General features: G+C 44.1%; 2 protein-coding genes across 5 annotated transcripts in view; one reads left to right on the forward strand and one right to left on the reverse strand.

Moving 5' to 3' along the window:
• The window catches only part of PLAC1 (placenta enriched 1), a 201,761-nt gene that overhangs the window by 85,804 nt on the left and 92,444 nt on the right, over nucleotides 1-23,513 (reverse strand). For 2 of the 4 annotated variants that reach the window (XM_055267646.2, XM_055267645.2), the window contains exon 1: nucleotides 8,814-9,012. The exons of the other annotated variants lie outside the window; for them this stretch is intronic. The gene's annotated coding sequence lies outside the window, so the exon portion shown is untranslated. Of the gene's footprint in view, nucleotides 1-8,813; nucleotides 9,013-23,513 lie in introns of those variants that run through there. 4 annotated transcript variants of the gene reach the window in all.
• Nucleotides 688-1,362, forward strand: LOC129475412 (small ribosomal subunit protein eS7-like). The gene is made up of 2 exons (XM_063634597.1): nucleotides 688-732; nucleotides 958-1,362. Exons 1-2 carry the CDS (start codon nucleotides 688-690, stop codon nucleotides 1,297-1,299), a joined length of 387 nt encoding a protein of 128 aa, XP_063490667.1. The 3' UTR covers nucleotides 1,300-1,362.

The raw sequence follows: 23,513 nt of genomic DNA on the forward strand, positions 1-23,513 counted from the left end.
AGAAGCCACCTCAGAAGCAAAGTCTCTCTCTGACCTTCTCCTACCCTCCTGTCTCCTGCCCCGGGGGGGAATCATAGAAACTAGAACCTCTCTCCCCCAAGGCAACCCGTACAATCTAGAAAGGTCACTTCTCCCTTGTAGACCCTCATGCCAGAGAGTTCCTGCTCTATACCCTGGAGGAAGGAATGCTACACAGAAAAGCCAAGAAGAATCTAAACAGACAAGCCTTACTGGGTACCCTCTGCCTTCAGTCTATTACCATTAGATCATACCCTTTATCCAATCACATTTCTAAACATTCTTTATAGAACCTAAGCATAAAAATACGCAATTTTCCCTGGGTCTTTGGGTCTTCATTTCTGAAAGCTCCCATCTCATGTAAAACTTTGATTAAATAAATTTGTTAAATGCTTTTCTCTTGTTAACTGTCTTTTGTTATAGGAGTGTCGGCCACGACCCTTATGATGGGTTAGGAAAGAGATCACATCTTTCTGCTCCTACAGAAACAACACGGTGACAGCAGCACGGAGCAACAGCTGACACTGGGAAGTCTCGGCACCACAATCTGGAGCCTTTTATTATAAGGGTAAACAACTCGACTTATTCCCGAGACCCTCAAAGACCTCACTGCATCACAGCCCAGCGCAGTTTAGGAAGTGGAAGCGTCCATTCTCTGACCCCCTCAAAATGGGCCAAATTATACGCAGAACAAGTTCCATAAGAAGGCTCCAGGTCTGTCATGTCCACAGCACCCAACACAGTGCTTAGTGCATAGAAGGCCCTGAATAAACAAATATCTATTTAAAGAATGAAACCAATTTTCACAAGCTCCTTGCCTCTTTTACCACTGTTTCCAGAAAAAAGACTCAGGATGTTTAGTTTCAGAAAGCAGTGGAGTGTGAATACATTTCAAAAAGCTATCTATCCCAAACGGTGAGACTTGGGCTTCTTCCTAAGCCAGCACTCAGCAAGGAGAAGGCCACGTTCAGTTTGAACACCAGGATCACGAAGCCCAACGGCAAGAAGCCAGACAAGTTCAAGTTCGGCATCTCCCAGGCTCTTCTGGAGCCAAAGATGAACGTGGACCTCAAGGCTCAGCTCAGGGAGCTGAATATCATAGCAGCCAAGGAAACTGAAGTTGGTGGTAGTCAGAAAGCTATCATGATCTTTGTTCCTGTTTCTCGACTGAAATCTTCCCAGAAAATCCAAGTCTGGCTAGTACATGAATTGGAGAAAAAGTTCAGTGAGAAGCATGTTGTCTTTATTGCTCAGAGGAGAATTCTGCCTAAGCCAACTTGAAAAAGCCATACAAAAAATAAGCAAAAGCATCACAGGAGCTGTACTCTGATAGCTGCGTACCATGCGATCTTGAGGACTTGGTCTTTCCAAGTGAAATTGTGGGCAAGAGAATCCCCTTGAAACTGGATGGCAGCTACCTCGCAAAGGTTCATTTGGACAAAGCACAACAGAACAAAAGTGGCACACAAGGTTGAAACTTTTCTGGTGTCTTTAAGAAGCTCATAGGTAACGATGTTAATTTTGAATTCCCAGAGTTTCACTTGTAAACAAAAATGACTAAATAAAGTATATTCATGGTAAAAACAAACAAATAAACAAATAAAAACAACAAAAAACGAAACTGAGTTCCAAAAGGATTGATACCCAAAGGGGCCAAATGTCTACTCTTGGATAAATCTTTGGTATGAGAACTCTAATGCCCTAATGATGGCTGATAAACAGGAAATGACTTTATCAAGATGCGGAGCTGACTGATAGCGCCATGGGTTCTCCCAGCTGCCCCTACTCCAAACATCTCTGGCGTCCCTCTTCTCTCCCTTCTGTGCCTGTTCCCTTCACTTTCTAGTCTCTCACCCCTCTCACCTTTTGCCTCCCTTTCTTCCTCTGTCCTCCTCATGCCCTCGGCCTGCCAGTCATCCCCCACTTGGCCCCAATCACCCACCAGGCCAAGTCCTGCCTGAGACCCTCAGGCTGGAGAGATTGCTTCCCCCATACCCAGACAAAATGTGTTCAGTAGACAAATGCTGTTGTCTCCAGCCTTTACAAAGGAAGCTCACCTACAGCCAAATACTTTCCTTTTCTCATTTCTTAATTTCTATGGGGCCGGAGGAGGGTATCGTGTGGGTGTGCGTATGAGTATCCCAGACGACTGTGCTGTATCCAAAGTACCTTTTATCCCTGTGTGTCCTTGCAGCCTACTTTGGCCTATCTAAAGTTTATAGTATTGCAGCAGAGGAACTTGAGCCTATTTCCTGATTTTAATTAAGCCTTTTTGGGTTACAGTGACCCAGAGGCAACTATCTAGCTAGTTCAGGCAGACTCGGAAAAGAGCTTAGGCTGGAATTGCTGGGTGAACTGAAGGTTTTCCTCAGAAAACACCCACGTTGGCAAGTCACGTGGCTCAAATTGGATGGAGAGTTGGTAGGCTGCCCTTTTCTTCTCTGGCGGCACAGTCAGTAATCTGACTATTGGTCCTCATGGACATTTTGGGGTCCTTCTAGAGGATCTTGTGGTTTGTGGCCAACCCTAGTGAAGTTTGTTATTTCTGTTCTCTGGTTCTACAGGCAACTGCTCCCAGGTGAGTGGCGCGGCTGGCCCTTGGTCAGGTTGACTCCATAGCAGGGCTATCCTAGGAAACTTCATTTGAAGATAAACCCATCACCACAGGGGTTGAATCAATAGGGAGAGACAATTCAGAAGTGGGCTTGGGTTAGGAAAAGTAATCTGAAAGAGTCTAGCTGGCCAGCTGACTTCCAGAAGCTCTGCTGGAGCAGAGCAGTGCTGGCCAAGTTACTTAATCTCTCTGTGCCTCAGTTTCCACATCTGTAAAATTGGTTAGCAATAACATCTACCTCACAGTGCTGTGGTGAGGATTAAATAAATGATATATCCAATATGCATACTCTAGCATCTGGCACATAATATGTGCTTTTAAAAGCATGGGCGGGGGTGGGGGCGGTTACAGAAAATCAAAACTGTGGATTTCTTAAGAGACATGGCACAGCTGGAATAAATTGTCATGCAAAATCCTTGAGGCCTGATCCCCCAGATGTGAGGTCCACGGCTGCTCTCTGCTACTGTGGTCCATCAGTCTGTGTCACTGCATAACAGGGCAGGTGGAAGTGTCCCTGGGCTAGCAGGCTCACTGAAAATTCAAAGCACATGCACTCAGCACAGTCATGGTAATAATAGTGGTAAGGAATTGGAAACTGTGGTGATGGCTTCCCGATTCCACAATCATTACAGTTAAGGTGTGCCTGTGGGGCCACATACGAGAAGAGTCCTGGCCCAGGCCCCTCATACACTCTCCCCAGGCCCTCTCCTCAGGCCTGATGGCTCATCTCTCTCATTCTTGAAGATTCTACCAGTGGCTCAGGGGCCATGTTGGCAGGCCTGGGTCTTCTTGACACCCTTCCCTCTCCTAACCACCTGCTCACCCTCCAGGCTTACAACGAAAACCAGACACATCACTACCCACCCTTCTCCATTTGGTTTTTAACCTTAAGTGAAAAGCTGCTTGTCTTAAAAAAATTAGAGATCCTGTCTTTACCTCTGAGACACTTTGATTTAGAGAAGACAGGGGACTTCAGTGCTTCACACTGAAATGCGAACATTTCAGGCAGTGTGACAAGCCAATGCAGTCCTCTGCCATTGTGGGTCCCTAAAATGGCATTGGGCCTTGCTCTACCTTGTCCCAATGCAGAGGGTGAGTTAGATGCAGAGCTAGGTTTTCTAGGACACCTGAAGAGACAAATATGAGGTCAGCGCATGGCTTCATGGGTCTATGGGCACTCAAGGCCCCTCAGAGCTCTTGCTCTTGTCTCAGGATTGTTCTTAAAACATTGTGACTGGGAGTCCTAGGACCGCTTCTAGTAGGAGTTCAATTCCGCATACCATTAAAAAAGTCATTTCTTAGAAATTCAAGTCCATATCAGGAATGATAAAAGGATGGCTGTCTCCCAAGGTCTGCAAGCTGTGTAGGATTTAGCTGCAAATAAATAAAATAAATAAAGGAATCCAGTCCCTTTTTGTTAATTGTGCCAATGCTTTCATTTTTCAGGCAATTTCAGTTCAGTCCAGATCTGGTTTCTGGAGTCACATTTTTCCAATCATCCTTCCCATTTGCAAGGAGGAGTCTTATGTCCAAGTATGTGATTTGAATTTGCCCAGGTGCTGCCAGTTAGGGAGGGTTTTCATATTCAAAGCTGCACATGCTTTGGAAATGTGACTCCAATGATTGCAAGAGGAGGCAATCATCTCTGGAGGGGAGGGGTTGGGGAAGGAAGCTTGTATGGGAATTAGTGGGCTCCATCCTTGGACTTCAGCGTTTCTCAGGCATCTTGCCTGCTCTGTCTATTCTCATGCCTTTAACTAGCGCCGTTAGTGGAGCTTCCATCCCTCAGTGCAGTCCTGTCGCTGGAGCCCTAGTCCTGGTTCTCCAACTGCGTATGGCAGCACTGCCCTAGCTGGAAAGCTTGTTAGACGAATACCGAAATGATTCTTATGATCAGGCAAGTTCAAGAAGACTAGGCAATGTTTTTTCTACCCAGATGTTCCACCATCACCCGAAGCACAATATGATTAAAACCATACTCATCCTAAAAGCAATTCATCCTAAAAACTGTACTGAAAGAATGAGACATAACTGTACTGAAAGAATGAGACAGATCTACACGTGGTTATATGGAACAGTCAGGGTGTGCCTGTGGGGTTCAGATGAGAAGAGTCCTAGCCCAGGCCCCTCATGCACTTAGTGACTTCACCTCTCCCCAAGCCCAATGGCTCATCTCTCTCATTCCTGAAGGTTCTACCAGTGGCTCAGAGGCCATGTTGGCAGACCTAGGCCTTCTTAACACCTCCAAGAAGGCTCCTGAAGTGAAAAAAAAAAGCAGGCTGCTGCCATTACAGTGGAAGCTCGCTTAGCTGACGTCTGTGGGGCCAACTCTCACAATTAAAGGATGTTCTCCATTTCCTGTGTAAAATGCACTGATTGATACCCACAGTATTCTAGATGCACTTGGTCACCGCTCCCTAGTGGGTCCAAGCACTTCCACTTTTACTGATTTTTAATTAACTAACTACTCTCCCAGTTGAATAGATAAGAGAGTCTATTTGTAGCTAACAAAAAGATGCATAGCATGAACCTATTTATTAACAGAATTTACAAACACATACATAGGCTTGTAAAATGCAGATAAAATTTCAAGAAATGTGACCAGTGGTTACTTCTGGGAAGGAGTACTGGGTGTCTGGGGTAGAAAGTTTCCCCCATACTCTTTTTCACTGTTTTTTTTTTTTTTTTACAATGTTCATGCATTATTTTTTCCTGAATTTTTATTTTGAAAAAATTCAAACGTACAAATAGATCAAAGAAGTAGAACAATGAACATACATATAACCACCAAGATTCCACAATTAACATTTCAACATAGTTGCTGTGTAGTTCTGTTTCTATCAGTCAGTCTATTTACACACACACACACACACACACACACACTCACACACATATATTTGAAGGTCACAGGCATCATAACACATTCCCACTAAATTCTTCAGAATGACTCTTTAAAGAATACGAAGATTCTCCCTCCTAACCACAATATATTATCATAGCTAAGAAAATAAACAATAATCTCCTAATATAATCTAATTTCCAATCCATATTCAAATTGCCCCAATAGTCCCCAAATGTCTTTCATAGCTTTGTAAAATCCAGAATCCAAAACCAAGGTTTGTGTATTGCATCTACTTATGTCCCTTTAGTGTCATTTAATCTAGAACAGTGCATGCTCCTAATTTTTGTGTGTGACACTGAATTTTTGAAGAGTTCAGGCTAGTTGTCTTGTAGAATATCTCATATTCTGAATTTGTCTGTTTTCTCATGGTATGTGGGTTTTTTAAAAAATAAAAAGATTTAATAGCAATAGCAATGGTAATAAAAGAAACCAGGCTCTGTTTTATATAAACAGCAACCTTAAAATGAGTATGCTATCCCAATATGCCTAGTAGCAGCATTGCCCAGTCTTCTGGTTTCCATATCAGATTCTTTAATCATCCCACTATCTTTCTTTCTCCATATTCAGCCAGTTCCCAAGTCTGTGAATTTGCCCTTTGACATGCCTAATGGCTTAATGCCTTCTCTAGTCCCACCATGCCCCTACCCTGGATCAGGCCTTCAATACCTCAGCCCTAAAGTATTGCAACTGCCTCCTAATTGACCCCTCTAGTGCCAGAATCGTCCCCTGAACACCTGCTGCACTGTGAATATAGGAAACACATTGCCTTTTCTATGTCAATCCTATGTGGAAAACTATCAATGGCTACTTCCTATTTCTCATCTTTTTCAGTCAGAGCCAGCTTTGAACGTAGCCTTCAACGCCAGACACAGACAGATCTCTAACTAAATCCTAGCGCTACCATTACTTGCAGAGTGGCCTTAGAGAAGTCACTAGGCTTATCTGGCCTTCCATTTTCTTATCTGTAAATTGGAAATAACAATTATGCCTACCCCTCAAGTTTGACCAGCATTTGCCCACAGAGCTCCCACCTTTTCTAGGGGTCACTCCAAGCCTCATCCTTTCTTTAAGTCTCAGCTGAAGCCTTGCCTCCTCCAGGAGGACTTCTTATTCACAGCAGCACCCCCTCTCTGAATTTCCATAGCACTTGTGGTCTACAGGGAATAATTTAGCAGATACTAGTCTTATTGCCCACTCATATTTACATTTTCATCTTTTTTTCTTTTCTTTTTTGAGATGGGGTTGTGCTCTGTCCCCCAGGCTGGAGTGCAGTGGAGTGATGATGGCTCACTGCAGCTTTGATCTCCTGGGCTCAAGTGATCCTCCCATCTCAGCCTCCTGAGTAGCTAGGACCACGGGTGTGCCCCACCAAGTCTGGATATTTTATTTTTAGTTTTTGTAGAGACAGTGTCTCCCTACATTGCTCAGGCTGGTCTTGAACTCCTGGGCTTAAGCAATCCTCCTGCCTCGGCTTCCCAAAGTGTTGGGATTACAGAAATGAACCACCATGCCCAGCCTGTTATTTTTTCTTTTTTAACATTTGTAGACATTTTCATCTTATCTGCTCATTTGGATGGCCAGGGCCCCTTGAGAGCAGGAGTAGATCTACCCACTGTTTCTCCTAGAGCCTCTTAGAGAGCTAGTGCTATGCTGAGCATCCAGCAGCTCAGAGTTGTCACTTGACCGTGAGAAGATGCTTTGTTCATCTTTAGAGTCCTCCTTTAACTCTGATTGTCTCTAACTCCAGCGAGACAGGAAGGACCAAGGGTTGTGACCATCATCCAAATAATCATAGTAATTCCATCTATTTATAGAGCACCAATTATGTATCCAGCACCTTGAATATATGGATGCTCCTTGACTTATGATGGGGCTATGTCCTGATAAAACCGTCATAAATCAAAAATATCATAAATCGAAAATGCATTCAATACCCTAATAAGCCCGTCATAATGTCAAAAAAAATTGCAAGCCAAACCATTGCAAGTTGGGGACTGTCTGTATATTCTATTTGATGCCAATTAAGCAGATAAAGAAACAGAAGGGCCGGGCGTGGTGGCTCACGCCTGTAATCCCAGCACTTTGGGAGGCCGAGGCGGGCGGATCACGAGGTCAGGAGATCGAGACCACGGTGAAACCCCGTCTCTACTAAAAATACAAAAAATTAGCCAGGCGAGATGGCGGGCGCCTGTAGTCCCAGCTACTCGGGAGGCTGAGGCAGGAGAATGGCGTGAACCCGGGGGGCGGAGCCTGCAGTGAGCCGAGATCGCGCCACTGCACTCCAGCCTGGGCGACAGCGAGACTGTCTCAAAAAAAAAAAAAAAAAAAAAAAGGAACAGAAGATCAGAGAGGATAAGCAACTTGCCCAGGATCACTCAGGTATTAACTGCTGAAGCTGGAACTTGAACCCAAGTTTGTTTAAATACAGAGCCCATATTTGTTCCCTGCCGCCTCTGTAGTAACAGTGACCAGTATACTGACAGAAAGAAGGACAAGTTATTAGAGCTGCTGGGATTAGAATGCAATTTATTCTAGTACTCTTTTTATAAATGAGAATGTCCACCCTGAGAGTAACATTGTGCTACCCGTGGTGGTGTAGTCTCTGTGAATTTGTTTCCTCTCAGAATCAAGGTCCAGAGACATGCCTCTCTGTGGTCATGGGAGAGAATGAGACAAAGCAGCTCACAATGGATTTAGGGTCCCTGTCTCTTTCTCAAAGAGTCTGAAACTGATCATCTGGGTTAAGGGGAACACACAGTTAAAAGCAATGATAAAGATAGGTAGGAGAGTAAAGGAAGAGAGAATGATGAGATGGCAAGTAAACAGGGGAAAGAATAGGCAGTTAGACTGGGAAATATGTGTAGGGGAATCCCACATGAATCCCTAAAAAATACCCTGTGCAGTTGGGGAGTGGTGCACGTGTGAGTGTGTGTGTGTGTGTGTGTGTGTGTGTGTGTGTGTCTGTGTATGATATTGATTTTAGGTCTATGTGTGTGTGTTCAATCTTTAGATTTAAATAAAGAACAGACCAAATTCAGAGTCTAACTGCCTCCTTCTCAGCAGCCACTTCATCACCCCCATGTCACATTTCCCAGCTGGAGGGCAATAATTGCATGGCCAGATCTGGCCCCATCTGGGAAACACCAGGGTCTTCCTGAATCGTCATACACCATGCTGGCTGCCAAGGCATAAGGTGACCTAAGCGAAGCTTTCACACAGGCCATGTGCACCGTCATAAAATCTCGAGAGAATGTGGCAACAGAGACAGACTTGACTTACCTGCCAAATTTCCAAAGGGAAGAAGGAACTTGCTGCGTCTGTATTTGCCCCCAGGATTGGAAACGTATCTCAGTCACTGGAACTGAAGAGGGGTGGCCTTTACCTTCATAGGAGAGTCACTCTTTATACAAATCCTTCTGATGGCCTGATATATGTGTGTGTCTTTATATAAATAGAGCTATATACTGACTTTGCCAGATTGCATCAGCTACCTGCTTAACATTTTACTCTGGTGCTTTCGAAACAACACTCTGAAAGTCAGAATAATATGTGGCCTCTGCAGCATTTCCCAGTTTGGCATTTTGTTTACAGAGTAAAAGAAAGCTACTCACCCTTGAGATCATCAGTGATTGAATGATACCTACTGTCATGTGTTAGAAGCCATGTCACCTTGACAGAGCTCATTGACAGGAAGAAGGGCGGGGAGGAGGGTTATAACATGGTGGTGGTAATTCTTAGAGAAATCAAGCAGTGAGCTGGCCACTTGTTGTGCTTGCTGTTGCCAAGGCAGTCTTTCATGTCTTTATTCAGTTAACACATATCAGGCATAGGGAATACAAAAACAAATAATATATGTCCCTTCCCACCAGGAATCCAGCCTTTGTCCCGAGTTCTCTCAAGGAGCCCACTGCCAAATGAGAGGTAAGCCTCTTCAGGAAGAATGTGCAGGGAGAATGAGAACATATGGACACAGGGAGGGGAAAACACACACTGTGGCCTCTTGGGGGGCTGTTGGGGGGTGGAAAGCATCAGGAAAAATACCTAATGCATGCTGGGCTTAATACGTAGGTGATGGGTTGATCGATGCAGCAAACCACCGTGGCACATGTTTACTTACATAACAAACCTGCACATCCTGCACATGTACCCCGGGACTTAAGCTTTTAAAAAAAGAGAGAATTTTTAGGGATTGCTGGTCAGTATGGTTGCCTGAGCTGTTGCAGGAAGCTCCTCCCCTGCTCCAAACACATTGTTTTTTGAAAAATTTAAATATGTCGTAGAGAGCAAAAGCAAAAATAAACATATTCTAGTGCCAGAAATGAAGAGGGAGCTCAAAGCCACAGCAGCAACTACACAGCCCACAGAAGAACCAAAGGTGGTCACACATCCTGGGCGAAGGGTTTGAATGGCAAGGTGGGAACGGGAGTGAAATCTGAGCTCCTATGGAAAGTCAGCAGTGGCAAGTGCTGGCCCATAAGTGGGGATGGGGGAAAAAACACAGTTCAGAAGTGTACTGGCCACTTTGAGCTGAGAGTAGGCAGTCACATAACCCAAAGTACATGACTCCAAGGTAAAACAATTCCTGCCAAATAACAGTAATAACACTAGCCAAGTGCTTAATTATGTGCCAGACACTGTCCTAAGTGCTTGGCTTATATTATTTAGGTTGATGCAAAAGTAATTGCGGTTTTGGCCGTTGAAATAAGTGGCAAAAACTGCAATCATTTTCCACCAACCTAATAACTCATTTGTAGAACAGCCCTGTTTTCCAGATGCTGAAAGTGAAGAACAGAGAGATTAAATAACTTACCTAAGGTCACACAGGTACTAAGTGGCAGAGCCAGAATTCAAACCCAGGTGGTATATAGCACATGAATCTGTGTTTGTATCTATGACTCAGGATGAATGCATAGCTAGAACTTACTAAGTCCATAAGGAAATAAACCACCATAAGACCAGTGCAACCAACGGAAGAATTCATACCTTAAGAACCACAGCTAATAGGGAAATCTAAAAGGGATTTTAAAATAAGTATGCTGAAAATGTTCAAAGATTTTTTTTTTTTTTTGAGACAGAGTACTGCTCTATCACCCAGGCTGGAGTGCAATGGTGCGATCTCAGCTCACTGCAACCTCCGCCTCCCGGGTTCAAGCAATTCTCCTGCCTCAGCCTCCTGAGTAGCTGGGATTACAGGTGCCTGCCATCATGTCCGGCTAATTTTTGTATTTTTTAGTAGAGATGGGATTTCATCATGTTGGCCAAGCTGGTCTTGAACTCCTGACCTCAGGTGATCCACCCGCCTCAGCCTCCCAAAGTGCTGGGATTACAGGCATGAGCCACTGTGCCTGGCCGAAAGACGTTTTAAAAAGGAATAGAAACTAGAAGGCAAGAATAGAATAGTTTGAAAAATACAGGTGAATGCAAAAAAGAACCGAAATATAGGCATTGCAATGGAAAAAAGAACACTCAACAGAGGGATTAAACAACAAACTAAACACAGTTGATGAGAGAATGAGTGAACCAGAAGATAGAGCTGAGGAAATTATCCAGATGCAGAGCACAAGAATAAAGAGATGAAAAATAAGAAAGGAAAGCTAAGCCACATGGAGGACAGAATGAGAAGTTCCAGTAAGTGTCCAGTTGGAGTTCCAGAAGGAGGGAAGAGAGAGAACGAGGAAGAGGCAGTATTTGAAAGATAACAGAGGATATTTTCTAGAGCTGTGGGAAACCATGAGTCCTCTAACTTCCTGTCTTAGTATCAGCCTCTGGAGCCTGCAGGTCTGTAGCTAGTCCTCATGGGAGGACTCAGCCTCTTAGCTCTGCCACTGCTGTGATAATAGCTCAAGAGCACCAAGTTGTTTATATAAACCAATGTTTCTCAATGTTGTTTTAAAAAAATTATCATCCCCTTCATCCCAGGAGCCTTTTTAGACATCTTTTTTTTTCTAATTTCTCCCCCCATTAAATTTTAATACCAAAGATATGCTGTATATCTGTGTATGTATTGTATGTGTACCTGTGCTTTGGGCAAGCATCCTATAGGATGTCCCCATCACCTGGAAGGAAGGACGTTCTACTTCTTTTTGCCTCTTCCTTGGCATGGCTTTCTACTCATTCTTTAGGTGTCAGGTTAAATGCCACAACCTGAGCCTCCCAGAATAGATCAGGCCGCTATGTTATATGCTCTCCTTTAAGGTACTAATGTAAAGTATAAGTAAATAATGATCTGCGTAATTACTTATTCAGCAGAGGCCATGTCTCTCTTGCATTCTGCTGTGTCCCTGGGGCTCAGCACACTGGCGGGCAGTTGGTAGATGCTCAAATAGCTGAATAAATGAATGAACACCATGAGTGGCATTACCTGAGAAGATGAGAGGAAAATCACAGCCCTGGGAGGAGCCTTGGAAAGCTATTTTAACTCTTCCCCAGTTTATGGGCAGAAGTATTGTGTAACTACTTCTGAAAGAGCAAAGTATGTGCTTTTCTTAAAACCACACTACAGTAGTTCCTTTTTTCTTTAAATAGTTTTCATTATTTGGAAGCAAAAGGTGGTCAGGAAGCAGTTGAGAATAGAGACAGACCTCTTTTTGAAAATACGTAAAAATAACATCTAAAATCATTTCCTATTTTAGAAGAGCCAGGGAAACTCCCAGCTTCAAAGAAACCCTGTAGTAAATTCTTTTGTTACAAGGAATAATGGAGCAAATTGAGTGAAGATTCTCTTTTTACCTACCCCCCAACAAAAAAGACAGGTTGAAATTTGTTATGGTCACAGTGGTGTGCTCATACCAACTCACAAGAGACAAATTAATTTTGAGAGCTGAGTTGTTAAATTCAGCCATTATTAGAAATTAAATTATATAACCTTGCAATTAAATAAATTATATGAAAAACAAAGCTTGGCTAGGTGTGGTGGCTCATGCCTGTAATCCCAACACTTAGGAGGCTGAGGTGGGAGGATCACTCAAGCCGAGGAGTTCCAGACCAGCCTGGGCAACATAGGGAGACCCTATCTCTACAAACATAATTTTAAAAAAATTAGCTGGGTGTGGTGCCACACACCTGTGGTCCCAGCTGAGGCAGGAGGATCGTTTGAACCCAGGAGGTCGAGGCTGCAGTGAGCTATGATCATGTCACTGCACTCCAGCCTGGGTGACAGAATGAGACCCTGTTTCAAAAAACAAAACCAAAAAACCCCAAAAGCTAATACATATGCGAAACTCATCCCTTTCTAATTATTTTACTACACTTTGCGATTATCCATGCTCTTGAGGTTACTTATATCTTTTATATCAGTATAGTGGAATACTATATAATTTTCTGCCACTGGACATCTCTTCCCAACTCCACATTCTGTGACATCAAGTTGTGTAGCCTGAAGTTGGCCATAGTAGGACTATTTATGTCACGGAAACTGGCAAATGCTACAAAGCAGTGCTTAATCTATTGTTGTGTTGATTGTCTTGACCAAGAGTTGAGAACTTTCCCCACAGTCTGTTTTCGTGTAGCCCACAAGCAAAGGATGATTTTTACATTTTTAAAGAGTTGTTTAAAAAAATGACCATGTGGCTACAAAGCCTGAAATGCTTAGCCAGGCGCAGTGGCTCATGCCTATAATCCCAACACTTTGAGAAGCTGAAGCAGGTGGATTGCTCGAGCCCAGGAGTTCGAGACTAGCCTGCTCAACATGATAAAACCTCATCTCTACAAAAAACATAAAGAGTATCCAGGAGGCCGGGCGCAGTGGCTCACGCTTGTAATCCCAGCACTTTGGGAGGCTGAGGTGGGCGGATCACGAGGTCAGGAGATCAAGACCACAGTGAAACCCCGTCTCTACTAAAAATACAAAAAATTAGCCGGGCGTGGTGGCGGGCGCCTGTAGTCCCAGCTACTCGGAGAGGCTGAGGCAGGAGAATGGCGTGAACCTGGGAGGCGGAGCTTGCAGTGAGCCGAGACTGCGCCACTGCACTCCAGCCTGGGCGACAGAGTAAGACTCCGTCTCAAAAAAAAAAAAGTATCCAGGCATAGTGGTGCACAACTGTAGTCCCAACTATTTGGGAGGCTGAGGCAGGAGAATTGCTTGAACTTGGGAGGCAGAGTCTGCAATGAGCCAAGATCATGCCACTACACTCCAGCCTTGGTGACAGAGCGAGACCCTGTCTCAAACAAACAAACAAAAAGCCTAAAATATTTACTATCTGTCTCTTTAACAAAATATGTGTGACGACCCCTGATCTAGGCTTAAGAAAGATGGAGGAAATGTTAATAGTACAGCTGAAACTTAAAAATTGTGTTGTCTCTGTAGCTGTTACATTGTAAACAGCACAAAAAATTTGAGGAAATATCCTTCCAGTATTTAAAGATGATTATCTGATTTAGTAAAGAAGTCATTTATGTCACTATGTGAATCAGAGAAATTTTGACATGCATTTTGTTGTTTTGCTTTTGTCTTAATCATAAATGTAAACCAATGTATCAGCCAATACTTATGTCAGAACCATGCTTGTTTGTTAATTGCCACCTTAGGTTGGATATGGATACAAGAGTTAGGTAAAAATCAACTAAGGCATGAGTATGAATGTTAATTAGCTGTATGAAATTTACAAGAATGAATATTGTATATTTTATTATTTTTGGATCACGTGCCACACATTTAAAATAAAGATGTGTGTGTGTGTGTGTGTGTGTGCATGTGCACGTGTGCACATGCGTAGATTGTTAAGCATTTACCAGAACACACTGGTAAGGAGGGGCATAGGTCTGAGAGGATTCTTTGAGTCTTTGAATAGGTTCATGGTCCCTTTTCTTCAGGGGTTCTGAGCAAAGTTCCTAACCTGAAAACAAACACACATCTGAGCCATCTTAAGGCATTTGAGTTACGGCTGCAAGTTCTAACCCTCTTCATTTGATCATGGTGATGGGGGAGGCTGTCTAGTCCTTGAGGCCTTGAGTTGCCTGGGAAAGTCTTCAGGAAAAGATAACATTTCACTTTGGTGACAAATTTGTTGATTTTACAGATAACATCCACATTTTGCCCTCAAGGAGCATTCAACAAGGACATTGGTTTTAATGTTTTTCTCTAAACAGTCATTAGTACAAATTAATAAATCTTTTTGTTGAGGGAACATTGGGCTATATTTCATCTTTGTTCCGCTAACAGAAAAAAAAAAAAACAAAAGAAAAGAAATGTGCTTCCTTGGGTTCAGGATACGAAGAACAAGAGACTTTGAAGTTATATGGACCTGGCGTGTGCCTCTAAGTCATACCAAGGACACAGGACACTGGTTATGCGCACGAGCAGAGCACATGTGAATGCGTCCTTGCTTTCTCTGGCAGTGGAATTTAGAAACCTCTAGAACAGAGGTTCTCAAACTTAAGGGTGCCTCAGAATCACCTGGAGGACCTGTTAAAACACAGATGACTGTGTTTTACATTTTTACATTTTTATGTAAAATGTCAACTCTTGGTCAAGACAATCAACACAACAATAGATTAAGCACTGCTTTGTAGCATTTGCCAGAGTCTGTACCACTCCCAGAGTTTCTTTCACTAGGTCCCTGGTGGGGGACCCAATTTGCATTTCTAATCAGTTCCCTGGAGACGCTAATGCTGATGCTGTTGGTCTGGGAGCCACACTTTGAGAATCAGCAGTCTAGAAAGAAAGCCCCAATTTTTTACATACCTGGTTTTGATTATATTATGCCTGGAAATGTTTCCTACAGGGTCACTTTGACAGCTCGTGGTCATCTAAGCAAGCTGGAAGATGCCTTTCTCTCATAATTCACACAACTGCCAGGCAAAAAGCTTGGCTGCTCTGACTGCTCTGAGCCTGCACCATTTCAGGTTTGGGGAGCATCAGGTACATTCCCATCAGAAAGTCCTTTGGGGCCTGAGTTAGCGTGTCAACTCCTGCAAAAGCAGAAGACACAGTGAACCTGGCTTCCTGACCTGGCTGTCCAGAAAGGGAGCCAGAGGCCCAGAAGATGCAGTGCAAGGTGATGTGCAGATGAGGACGTTGAAATTTTGGCACTATTAAGCTTCAGGTTTTATCTGAGGGAAGGAGTGAAAGAGAGGTGAGAAGCACTATTTTCAAGAAGGTGGAAATGATGGTGGAACTTCCTTTCTCCATGAGCCAGAGCAGGACCATAGAGAAGTAGAGCCAAGAGGGCTAGAGAATGCAATGCAATATCTAAAATGTCTCTACTGGTTATCTTTGGGAGGTGGGGCCATGGGAGATTTTTTTCTTTCTATTTTTCTGCATTTTCTAAATTTAAAAAACTTAACCTGTACATATGCTAATTAATAATAAAAAACTCCCCGCTATATTTCCATTTGTAAAAATGCAGCCATAACATACATAGGTAGGTGCATAAAGTATATTAACCTTAATTGCAAGCTTTGTGATTTTGGAGTGTGTGTGTGTGTATGTGCATGCGTTTGTGTGTGTATGCCTGTGTGTGTTTGTATGTGTGTTTGTGTATGTGTGTTTGTGTGTGTGTGTGTGATATAACCAGAATCTAGATCAAGATAGAGAACATTTCCAGCTCCTTAGAAGGTTCCCTCATGCCCCTGGTCATTATCCCCTAAGGGTCACCACTGAGTCACTGGCCTTTACCACCGCCAATTAGTTTTGTCTATTCTTGCACTTCAGAGAAATGGCATCATAAAACACGTATTTTTTGTGTGTCTGGTTTCTTTAGCTCCATCTAATGCTGATGAGATTTACCCATTTTATTGCTGATTAGAATTCCATTGTATGGACCCAGCACAATGTATTTATGCATTCTTCTGTTGATGGGCATTGAGGCTATTTCTAGGTTTGGATTATAATGGGTACCTCTATTTCATTTAAAAGTTAGGATATAGCCATGGAAATGATAGATTCCCTAGTAGTAACAGCTCCCTTTGATGGAATGCCTCCTTTGTGGCAGGTATTTTACTTAGTTCTAATCTTTTTACCAACCCTGTGGGATGATGCCATTATTCCCCTGTCACAGGGGAGAAGACACAAGCTGAGAGACGGCAGGTTGAGTTCTCTGTGAAGCAGATGCTCTGACAGGTGGGAGTGCAGGAGGTTTAGCGGGAAATACCTGTGAAAGAAAAGGGGAGAAAGCAGGACCAGGCAAGAGGAGCCCAGAGCAGGATGCAGACCTGTCAAAGTCTGTGCCCAACAGGGAGCTCTGGAGCAAATACTGCCTTTTAGAGGAGTCTTCTGGGTGGTGGAAATGGGCCTTGTATCACCTCCTTCATCAGTCATTGGCTAGGGGCCACCTCAAGAACAGCATGACCTTGGCTCAAAAGCTGAGGCAGACCCTGAAGAAGCTAACAGCTGGAGGCTGTCAAGTAACCACACTCCTTCCAGCTGGTCAGCGGGTTCTTTCTTGACAGGGGATCTAAGCAGTGCATCTCTGTGTCTAACATAGCAAGCAAACGCAGAATCAGGGACTCAAACCCAGGCTGTCTGGTATCAAAGCTTGTCCCCTTTGCACTCTGCCATTCTGCCTTCCCTAACTCAAGAAACCTTATAGTCAAGAGGTCAAGAATCTCCCGAAGGCAAGAGTCAGGATCGTCAGTTGCTAGGTAGGGCCAAAGCTAGTGGGAGGTCATGTTCCCTTTCTTTCCTGGGCAGTCTGCTGCAACTGTGAGGTGCTCACTTCCCAGCAAAAGTGGGAAGGACGTGTCCAGAATAAGTCCATTGCCACTTGCTGGGGGACTGCCCAAAGTGTGAAGCTGTGTGACCGGCAAAGAAGATGCAAGCAAGAGCATTTTTCCTTTGAGAAAAAAAAAAAATGAAACCAAACCTCTCTGATTTCTGAAATTCTGGACTGTAACTATAGCTTAAACTGAGAGTGGGCAGTCTTAAGAGGGTGAAGATGGGATGAACTTCCCAGCTAAGGGGAAAAGAGAAAAGACTTTTCTTAAACTCACGACGGCATGCTCAGAAACAGGAATGGAGGTCTACACTGAAGCCTAACTTTCCAGAGAAAGGAAGGTTGGTTCTGCAAACACATGTAACTTTTCCACATGATCTCCTTCCAGGTTGAGTCATTAGACCTAATGTCGGTGACCACCATTTCCCTGGGCAATGATCCTTTCTCTACTGAGTGGATGGAGGGATGAGAGGCTTCTGCGTGTGCTAGGCTGAGACATTGGGACTATTGTAGGCCCTCCATAACTGACCATTCTTTTCTGTCAGTTAAAAATGTTGTGGATCAGAAATAAACCCTCACGTTTATGGTCAATTTACTTTCAACAAGGGCATCAAGACAATTCAATAGGGGAAAGGATAGTCTTTTAAATAAATGGTGCTGGGACAACTGGATATCCACATGCAAAAGAATGGAACTGGACCTTTACCTTACACCATGTGCAAAAATTAAATAAAAGTATATCAAAGGTCAAAATGCAAGAGCCCAAACTATAAAACTCTTAGAAATAAACATACGTGTAAATCTTAGATATGACACCAAAAGCACAAGCAACCACAGAAAAAATACATCTATTTTTTCTTTGATGAAATGGAGACTTCATGAAAATTAAGAGCCTTTCTGCTTCAAAGCACACAACCAAAAAAGTGAAGAGACCACCCATGGAATGAGAGAAAAATTTTGGAAATTATATATCTCATAAGAGACTGGTATCTAGATTACATGCAAAACACTTAAAACTCCATAAAGCAAAAAGACAAATAACCCAATTAAAAATGATCAAAGGATCTGAACAGACTGTCTTCCAAAGAAGATACACGAATGCCCAATGGAGCGCGTAAAAATATGCTCGATACCAATAATTAGGGTAATGCAATTCCAAGCTACAGTGAGGTACTACCTCACACCTATTAGGATGGCTGTAATAAAAAATATAATGGAAAATAACAACTGATGGTGAGAATGTGGAGAAATCAGAACCCTTATGCATTGCTGATGGGGTTGTAATATGCAGCTGCTTTGAAAAACAGTTTGACAGTTCCTCAAAATAAACATGGACCAGGTACAGTGGATCACACCTGTAATCTCAGCACTTTGAGAGGTCAAGGCAGTAAGATCACTTGAAGCCAGGAGTTTGAGATCTGCCTGGGCTACGCAGGGAGACCCCATCTCTATAAAAAATAAAAAATAAAAAAAATAGCTGGGTGTGGTGGTGCATGCCTGTATGTAGTCCCAGCTACTCAGGAGGCTGAGGCAGAAGGACTCTGGAGACTAGGAGTTTGAGGCTGCAGTGAGCCAAGGCCCCACCACTGCACTCTAGCCTAAGTGAAAGAACAAGACCTTGTCTCAAAAAAAAAAAAAAAAAGTTAACTGTGGAGTTACCCTATGATCCAGCAATTCCACTCCTAGGTACATACACATCCAGGAGAATTCAACACAGATCCACATAAACACTTGTACCCGAATGTTCATAGCAGCAGTATTCACAATAGCCATAAAGTGGAAACAACCCAAATGCCCATCAACAGACAAATGGATAAACAAAATGTGGTATAGTCATATTATTCAGCCATAAACAGGAATGAAGGACTAATGCGTACTACAACGTGGATGAACCTTGAAAACATGATGCTAAGTGAAAGAAGCCAGACACAAAGATCACATATGCATGATTCCATTTATATGAGATATCCAGAATAGGCAAATCCATACAGACAGAAAGAGATTAGGAATTGCCAGAGGATGGAGTGGGGAGAGAATGGGAAGGACTGTTTAATGGGTACGGTTTCTTTCTGGAGTAATGACAATATTCTGGAACTAGTGATGATGGTTGCACAACTCTAAACCTAAAGTCACACATCTATGAAATGGTAGGGCTAAGATATCAGTCCACTCAGTCTCACTCCAGCACCCACACTTAGAGTCACTCTGTCTAGAGTTGGATGCCCAGACTTATAATTCAGTATTCTGGATCCTGGGCATCATGTTCTAGTTTTATTTTTTTAAGGGATGTCTGTTTATTTCCTCAAAAGGGCCTCTAAGGGCCCTGGGAAGGACTAGTGATGGGTCTAATTCTGGCCATAATGGCCAGCTCACACTAGTCTATAGGAATTCCACACGGGTGAAGCTTTCACACAAAGGTTTCAAGGCTGAAGATAGAAAATTCTAGGACCGGGAAAGACTTCCTTCTGGCCTCCCCCAATTTCCCTGAGATTGGGGCAGGATGGGCTGAGTGTGAACACTCTGAACAAAGAGGAGCCAAGCCCTCTCCCACCCTACCCACCTCCCCCAGTGAGCAAGTACATTGTGGTCTTTAACCAAAACCAAATGAGAAGTAGTGGCTACACTGGGTGGCAACAGAGCAGGCAGGCCCAGCGAAAATGGGTCTGGCCTTTGAAAATGGCCTCCCAGAGGTTGCCTCCCAACGTGGGGCCTTCAGCATTGTTCTGGCCTTTGTGGTCCCCGGAAATCACCCACAGCAGGATCTGTTAGGCCTGAATACCCATCCACAGGGGCAGGAGGGAGAGGTGTGTGAGTTATTAGGGGCTACCTCTTTTTCTGGCCCATCCCATCTTTCCAGGATCTTCCCTATGGTCTTCCTAGTTTCATGTGGTTCAATTAAGTCCACCCACATCTCTGGAGTGCCCACTCTGAGAATTCAGGGATGATTTGACTCACCTGCCCTCAAAGAGTTCACTTGCCAGTGGGATATATTTTGGAGCCAGACAGCTTGGGTTCAAATCCTGATTTCAACATTCCCTAGCCATGTGATGTTGGGCAAGTTACTTAACCTCTGAATTTCCCAGGGCCCTCATCAGTAAAATCAAGATACTGATGTTAATATGTGTAAAGAAGGTAGAACAGTGACTTGCGCATTGTAAGCTGGAGATGAGTGTGAGCTCTTATTCTCCAGAGTGAGCAATGCTGTGGTTGGAGAAAACACAACACTTGGTGGGGGAGCACAGAGGAGAAGGCCAAACTCAGACAGAGGGAATCCAGGAAGGCTTTCCAAATGAGGTGACCCTGGAGGGGAGCCTTGCAGAATGGGTAGGAGTTAGGAGAGAGAAGCAGTGGGGAAAGAGCACTTGGGATGGGGGAAGGGGCGTGAGCAGTGGTAGAGTGGCTGAGAACTGCCTGGTGTGAGCGGGATGCTGGGGCAGCTTGGTATTTCTGGAGCTGGAGGTCCGCAGTAGTGGAAGACAAGGCTGAAGCGGGCGGTGGGCTTGGCGGTGGCGGGGCCTTACACAGCCTGGCTACTCTCCCCGAAGTCTCCTGTTTCTCCCTCTGAGTCAGGCCAGTCTGCTCTTGGCCATGGGGCTTGCCCTGGATCTCGAAAGAACCTTGGCTGGGGTTCACAGGAGGCTGCAACCATCTCCAGGAAATGCCGAGGTGATGAGGATGGCCCTGCATACGGCTAATGTAACTGTCACTCCAGTCTCCCCACCCCACCCCCACCCTGAGAAACACATTTTTGTCTCTGTCTCTGGAAAACATGTGTGCAAGCAAAGTTTGGCTGGGTGGCAGCTGAAACTTTTTTTTTTGACAACAGAAAGGCACCAACAATCTGGCTCTTGCTACCTGGGAGCTCCCAGCTCAGCCTTCTATGTTCACCTGAAAAGCCCAACACCCCTGGGTGGTCCCATGCCACCCTGGGGACTGTCCTCCATGCATCTGTTTCCTGCTGACCTTACAGCAGAAATCCAGCAGGCAAAGGGACCCGACTGCCTCATGCTTGAGGAATGCCTCCCGAGCCCCCTCCCACCTCCTGCCTCCCAGCTTCCAGAACTCAACAGCTCGCCTCTTGTGGGTCAATGTTTGCAGAAAATGTTTGCAGACTTCATATCATGCCATTTCCAGGAATAATTAGCAGTCAGGCAGTCAGTCTCTCATTCAGGTCTGGTGAACGAAAACCTCAAGAATGTGGAGCTGGGTGGGGGTGGGAATGGGAGTGGGTGATGTTTGGGGTGTTTGCCCATCTTGCCAGCCTGCCTAGCTGGCTGAGTTCACAAGCCACTGGATCCCAGTCCCTGAGCACACCACCAAGGAACCTGCTTTGACTGGCCTCCATGGAACACCGAATGACTGGTCATTTTGTTGTCCCATGAATGCCAAGTCACAGTGTAGCCTCCAGCCCTGCCATGCAAATAAGACAAGGAGATGCCTTAGCTCATGCAACTCATACCAAGAGCAAGCAGTCACGGGCACCTTTGCCAATCATGTCTCATTGCCTGGAGGATTTGGTCTCTGCAAACTCCCCTCCCCCATTCTAACCTAAAAAAGACCCTGCTGGTTTCAAGTTCCCAGCCCCAATTCAACCACATGGTGAGCAGTTGGGGATCTTTCTGAGAAGGCTGTTATCTATAACATGCTTGGGAGTTCCTTGCATTATTTTACTGAGCCAAAGCATAATGTGATTGCCTTGCTTCTTCATTTGTTAAAAAAATTTTTAACCCCATGAGGTGAAACTCCTATGACATCTTGGGTGTCAGGCCTTCAACTTTTGGCTAAGACCAAGTTTCTCTCTGTGATAGTCCAGTGTTATAAGTTTTATAAACAGATGCCTGAGTAAATGCAAAGGACTTTCTGTCCTCCTAAATCACAAACTAGATCAATAGACTGGCATGGCAGAGTATTTTTAGCAAAATAATATTTAACAGAAATAGATGTAAAATGTTATAATTTGGTCCAAAAAATCAATTGCACGCATATAAAACAGGAGAAAACTGACCTAATGGTAAAACAGGAGAAAACTGACCTAATGGTAAAACATGTTTAAAAGTAGGGAACAGGGGGGAAGGCTTAGGAGTGTCTGTTGACAGTCAGGTCGCTGTAAGTCAATGTATGATGTGACCAGTTGTATTAGTCCATTTTCACACTGCTATAAACAACTACCTAAGACTGGGTAATTTATGAAGAAAAGGGGTTTAATCGACTCATAGTTCCACAGGCTTAACAGGAAGCATGACTGGGAGGCCTCAGGAAACGTACAATCATGGCGGAAGGTGAAAAGGAAGCAAGCACGTCTTACCATGGTAGAACAGGAGAGAGAGAGAGAGAGAGAACAACAGGGAAAGTGCCACACACTTTTAAACCATCAGACCTCGTGAGAACTCACTCACTATCAGGACAACAGCAAGGGAGAAATCCACCTCATGATCCAATCATCTCCAACTAGGCCCCATTTCCAATCTGACATGAGATTTGGACAGAGACACAAATCCAAACCATATCACCAGCGAAACAAAAAGCAAAAATGGTTGTAAGTTGCATTCATAAGAGTCTAGTCTTCAGAATAAAGGAGTTCAGCCCTGACCTCATAAATCAAGCAAAACGCTCCCAAGTCATTGGGTTACATTTTGGGCACCACAAACCCATGGGCAAAGGCATAGAGAGTGATAGAGCTGGGTGGAGAAAGTTCTGTTCCTTTATTATCTATCTCCTCACTAGAATGGAAACTCCAGGAGGGCAGGGAACCCATTTGTTTCATCCACTGCTGTATCCCCAGTACAAAGTACACTGCCTGTTATATAGTATAAGCTCAGTAAATGAAACTGAGAGCCTGAATAAATGAAAAAAAAATCCTTTTCAGAGCCATTCAAGAGTGTGAAACCATCTCTGGTGGTGACCACCCTACTATTGGAATAGTCCAAGGAGAGGAAGGTTAGCTATTTGGTGTGGGAACTGTATAGGGGATTCCAGGATCATTAGATAACCTTGCAGGGTCCCCCCGACAAATTCCAAGGGCTTATCATAACATCCTCTGTGGGGAATGCAGGGTCTGATGGGGTATCTCTGGATGGTCCCAATACCCTAGCTGGCTGTGTGCTCAGTAGCCCAAGAAGCCTGAGTTCTCTTGTGTACTTCCTTGTACACTCTCTCTTCCCTTCTATTTTGACATTAAGTAGTGTCTCTGGAGCATCCTGTGGTAGCTGTACTAAAATCAGGCAATACTCAGTTATCTTCCTCTTTGATGGAAATGTTGGTGCTACTAATCTAATTAGCTGCTTGGAGGCACATCCCCACTCTCTGAAGAAAAATACCCTTGGTCAAT

Source organism: Symphalangus syndactylus, chromosome X (genome assembly GCF_028878055.3).
Source record: "Symphalangus syndactylus isolate Jambi chromosome X, NHGRI_mSymSyn1-v2.1_pri, whole genome shotgun sequence".
Taxonomy (NCBI): domain Eukaryota; kingdom Metazoa; phylum Chordata; class Mammalia; order Primates; family Hylobatidae; genus Symphalangus; species Symphalangus syndactylus.